At 45.9% G+C, this 4211-nt stretch overlaps 1 protein-coding gene across 1 annotated transcript; it reads left to right on the plus strand.

The window, feature by feature from the left end:
• Positions 1 to 298: 298 nt before the first annotated feature.
• Positions 299 to 1996, plus strand: LOC311113371 (E3 ubiquitin-protein ligase TRIM39-like; the record flags this gene model as incomplete). The annotated part of the gene is made up of 1 exon (XM_084156580.1): positions 299 to 1996. The coding sequence occupies one exon, from the start codon at positions 299 to 301 to the stop codon at positions 1994 to 1996; it is 1698 nt and encodes a 565-aa protein (XP_084012706.1).
• Positions 1997 to 4211: the final 2215 nt, after the last annotated feature.

Consider the following 4211-nt stretch of genomic DNA (forward strand, 5'->3'; position numbering starts at 1 on the left):
ACTTATGTAAATTAGATAATTCGTATTTCATTTTCAATAAATGTGCTAACATTTCTAAAAACATGTTTCACTTTGTCATTATGGGATATTGTGTGTAGATGGGTAAAAATAAAATCAATCCATTTTGAAGTCAGGCTGTAACACAACAAAATGTGGAATAAGTCAAGAGGTATGAATACTTTCTGAAGGCACTGTATGTTTAGTAAGCAAAGCTATCAAAAGCTGACTCATTCCAATAACTGATTTAGCCTATGGTTTGGGGGTTATTTATGGTTTATGTTCATTATGTCTTCCAGATATGGCATCCCCCAGCAGTCTCCTGTCTGAAGAGCAGTTCCAGTGCCCTATCTGTCTGGATGTGTTCACTGACCCAGTCTCCATCCCGTGTGGACTCAACTTCTGCAAGGCCTGTATCAAAAGATACTGGGATAGCACAGACCTGTGCCAGTGTCCCCTGTGTAAGAAGATATTCCACAGAAGACCTGAACCGGATGTCAACAGAACACTCAGAAGAGTTGCAGAACATTTTAAGGGATTGAGAATGAGAGACAGAGAGGATTCCTCTGCAGAGCCTGGAGAAGTGGTCTGTGATGTCTGCACTGGCAGGAAGCGCAAGGCTCTGAAGTCCTGCCTGGTTTGTCTGACTTCGTACTGTGAGACTCATCTGGAGCCTCATCAGATAGCCCCAGCCCTGAAGAGACACCAACTGCTCGACCCTGTAAAGAACCTTGAAGACTGGATTTGTAAGAAGCACAACAAACTCCTCGAGCTGTTCTGTAGGACTGACCAGACATGTGTGTGTCAGTTCTGCTCTAAGACTGACCACAAGGCTCACAACACCGTACCACTAGAAGAAGAATGTGACCAAAGGAAGGCTCAGCTTGGGAAGACAGAGGCAAAAGTGAAGCAGATAATTAAGGAGCGACTGCAGAAGGTTAGGGAGATCAAACACTCAGTAGAGCTCAGTAAGAGTCAAACTGAGAGGGAGATGTCTGACAAAGTGCAGATCTTCACCGCTCTAGTTCACGCCATTGAGAAATGTAAGGCTGAGCTCATTGGTGTGGTTGAGCAGACGCAAGAAGCTGCAGAGAGGTGGGCTGAAGGTCTCATCAAAGAACTGGAGCAAGAAATCACTGAGCTGAAGAGGATAAGCTCTGAGCTGGGGCAGCTCCTACACACCGAGGACCATCAACTCCTCCAGACCTCCCCATCCTGGTGTCTCCCAGTAAAGACCAAGGACTGGTCTGAGATCAGTGTTCAAAGCCACCTGCCCATGGGGTACATGAAGAGAGCTGTATCTCAGCTGGAGGACAAACTGACGAGATTTCATAATGAGATGGAGAATGAGCTGAAGAAGTTGTGTGAAGCTGAGATGAAGATTATTCAGCAGTATGCAGTGGATGTGACTCTGGACCCTGATACAGCATATCCTGAACTAATCCTGTCCATGGATGGGAAACAAGTGAGGTTTTGGGACCAATCACAGAATCTCTCTAAGAACCCAAAGAGGTTTACTTATATATACAGCGTCCTGGGAAAGGAGGGTTTTTCCTCAGGGAAATCTTACTATGAGGTACAGGTGAAGGGGAAGACTGAATGGGATTTAGGAGTGGCCACTGAGTCGATCAATAGGCAGGGGTGGTCACCACTGAGCCCTGAGGATGGACTCTGGACTTTTGGCCTGGGTACAGATAATGACTATGAGCCTAATGACCCCAAAGTACACCACCACCTGAAAAAGAAGCCTCAGAAGGTTGGGGTGTTTGTAGATTATGAGGAGGGTATTTATGATGTGGATGCCGCTGCCAGATCTCACATCTGCTCTTTCACTGGCTACAAATTCACTGAGAAACTCTATCCATACTTCCACTGTGGGTATCCTGATGGTGAAAGAAACATAGCCCCGCTGGTCATCTCTCCTGTCAGTCACATGACTGGCCCAGTGCTAGGGATGTCAGTTGATTTAAAAAAAATGGTTTTCTTCCTATTAGGGTGAGGATGCAGAGACTTAGAAATTCTGGCCTTCATTCCTGTGTATTTTATGTACTCTGATGTAGTTAATCTCATCGTAGCCAACGTGAGTAAGACCTTTAAACAGGTCAACATTCAGACAGATTACCAGGACGTGTACTCCGAGCATGCGCTGACCAACTGGCAAGTGTCTTCACTGACACTTTCAACCTCTCCCTGTATGAGTCTGTAATACCAACGTGTTTCAAGCAGACCACCATACTCCCTGTGCCCAAGAACACTAAGGTAACCTGCCTAAATGACTACCGACCCGTAGCACTCATGTCTGTAGCCATGAAGTGCTTTGAAAGGCTGGTCATGGCTCACATCAACACCATTATCCCAGAAACCCTAGACCCACTCCAATTTGCATACCGCCCCAACAGATCCACAGATTATGCAATCTCTATTGACCTCCACACTGCCCTTTCACACCTGGACAAAAGGAACACCTATTTGAGAATGTTATTCATTGACTACAGCTCAGCATTCAACACCATAGTGCCCTCAAAGCGCATCACTAAGCTAAGGACCCTGGGACTAAACACCTCACTCTGCAACTGGATCCTGGACTTCCTGACGGGCCGCCCCCAGGTGGTAAGGGTAGGTAACAACACATCTGCCACACTGATCCTCAACACGGGGGCCCCTCAGGGGTGCGTGCTCAGTCCCCTCCTGTACTCTCTGTTCACTCATGACTGCATGGCCAGGCACGACTCCAACACCATCATTAAGTTTGCCGATGACACAACAGTGGTAGGCCTGATCACAGACAACGATGAGACAGCCTATAGGGAGGAGGTCAGAGACCTGGCCGTGTGGTTCCAGGAGAACAACCTCTCCCTCAACGTGATCAAGACAAAGGAGATGATTGTGGACTACAGGAAAAAGAAGAGGACTGAGCACGCCCTCATTCTCATCGACAGGGCTGTAGTGGAGCAGGTTGTGAGCTTCAAGTTCCTTGGTGTCCACATCACCAACGAACTATCATGGTCCAAACACACCAAGACAGTCGTGAAGAGGGCACGACAAAGCCTATTCCCCCTCAGGAGACTGAAAAGATTTGGCATGGGTCCTCAGATCCTCAAAAAATTCTACAGCTGCACCATCGAGAGCATCCTGACTGGTTGCATCACCGCCTGGTATGGCAACTGCTTGGCCGCCGACCGCAAGGCACTACAGAGGGTAGTGCGTACGGCCCAGTACATCACTGGGACAAAGCTTCCTGCCATCCAGGACCTCTATACCAGGCGGTGTCAGAGGAAGGCCCTCAAAATTGTAAAAGACTCCAGCCACCCTAGTCATAGACTGTTCTCTCTGCTACCGCACGGCAAGCGGTACCGGAGTGCCAAGTCTAGGTCCAAAAGACTTCTCAACAGCTTCTACCCCCAAGCCATAAGACTCCTGAACAGCTAATCATGGCTACCCTGACTATTTGCACTGCCCCCCCACCCCATCCTTTTACGCTGCTGCTACTCTGTTAATTATTTATGCCTAGTCACTTTAACTCTACCCACATGTACATATTACTTCAACTACCTCAACTAGCCGGTGCCCCCGCACATTGACTCTGCACCGGTACCTCCCTACTGTTATTTTATTTTACTTCTGCTCTTTTTTTTCTCAACACTTTTTTTTGTTGTTGTTTTATTTTTACTTTTTTTGTTAAAAATAAATGCACTGTTGGTTAAGGGCTGTAAGTAAGCATTTCACTGTAATGTCTGCACCTGTTGTATTCGGCGCATGTGACCAATAAAATTTGATTTGATTTGATTTGTTTTGACTAAATACTTTATTCCCCCACTGTATTGGTAGATGGGTAAAAAAAAAAAAAAGCAGACACTGAATATTCCTTTGATCATGGTGAAGGTATTAATTACACTTTGGTTTGGTGTATCATTACACCCAGTCACTACAAAGATACAGGCGTCCTTCCGAACTGGAGAGGAAAGAAACCACTCCGGGATTTCACCATGAGGCCAATGGTGACTTTAAAACAGTTACAGAGTTTAATGGCTGTGATCGGAGAAAACTGAGGATGGATCAACAACATTGTAGTTACTCCACATTACTAACCTAAATGACAGAGTGAAAAGAAGGAAGCCTGTACAGAATAAGAATATTCTAAAACATATTCCAAAACAATAAGGCACTAAAGTAAAACTGCAAAACATTTTGCAAAGAAATTAACTTCATGTCCT

This window comes from Coregonus lavaretus (genome assembly GCF_964263955.1).
Source record: "Coregonus lavaretus genome assembly, chromosome: 40".
Lineage (NCBI taxonomy): Eukaryota > Metazoa > Chordata > Actinopteri > Salmoniformes > Salmonidae > Coregonus > Coregonus lavaretus.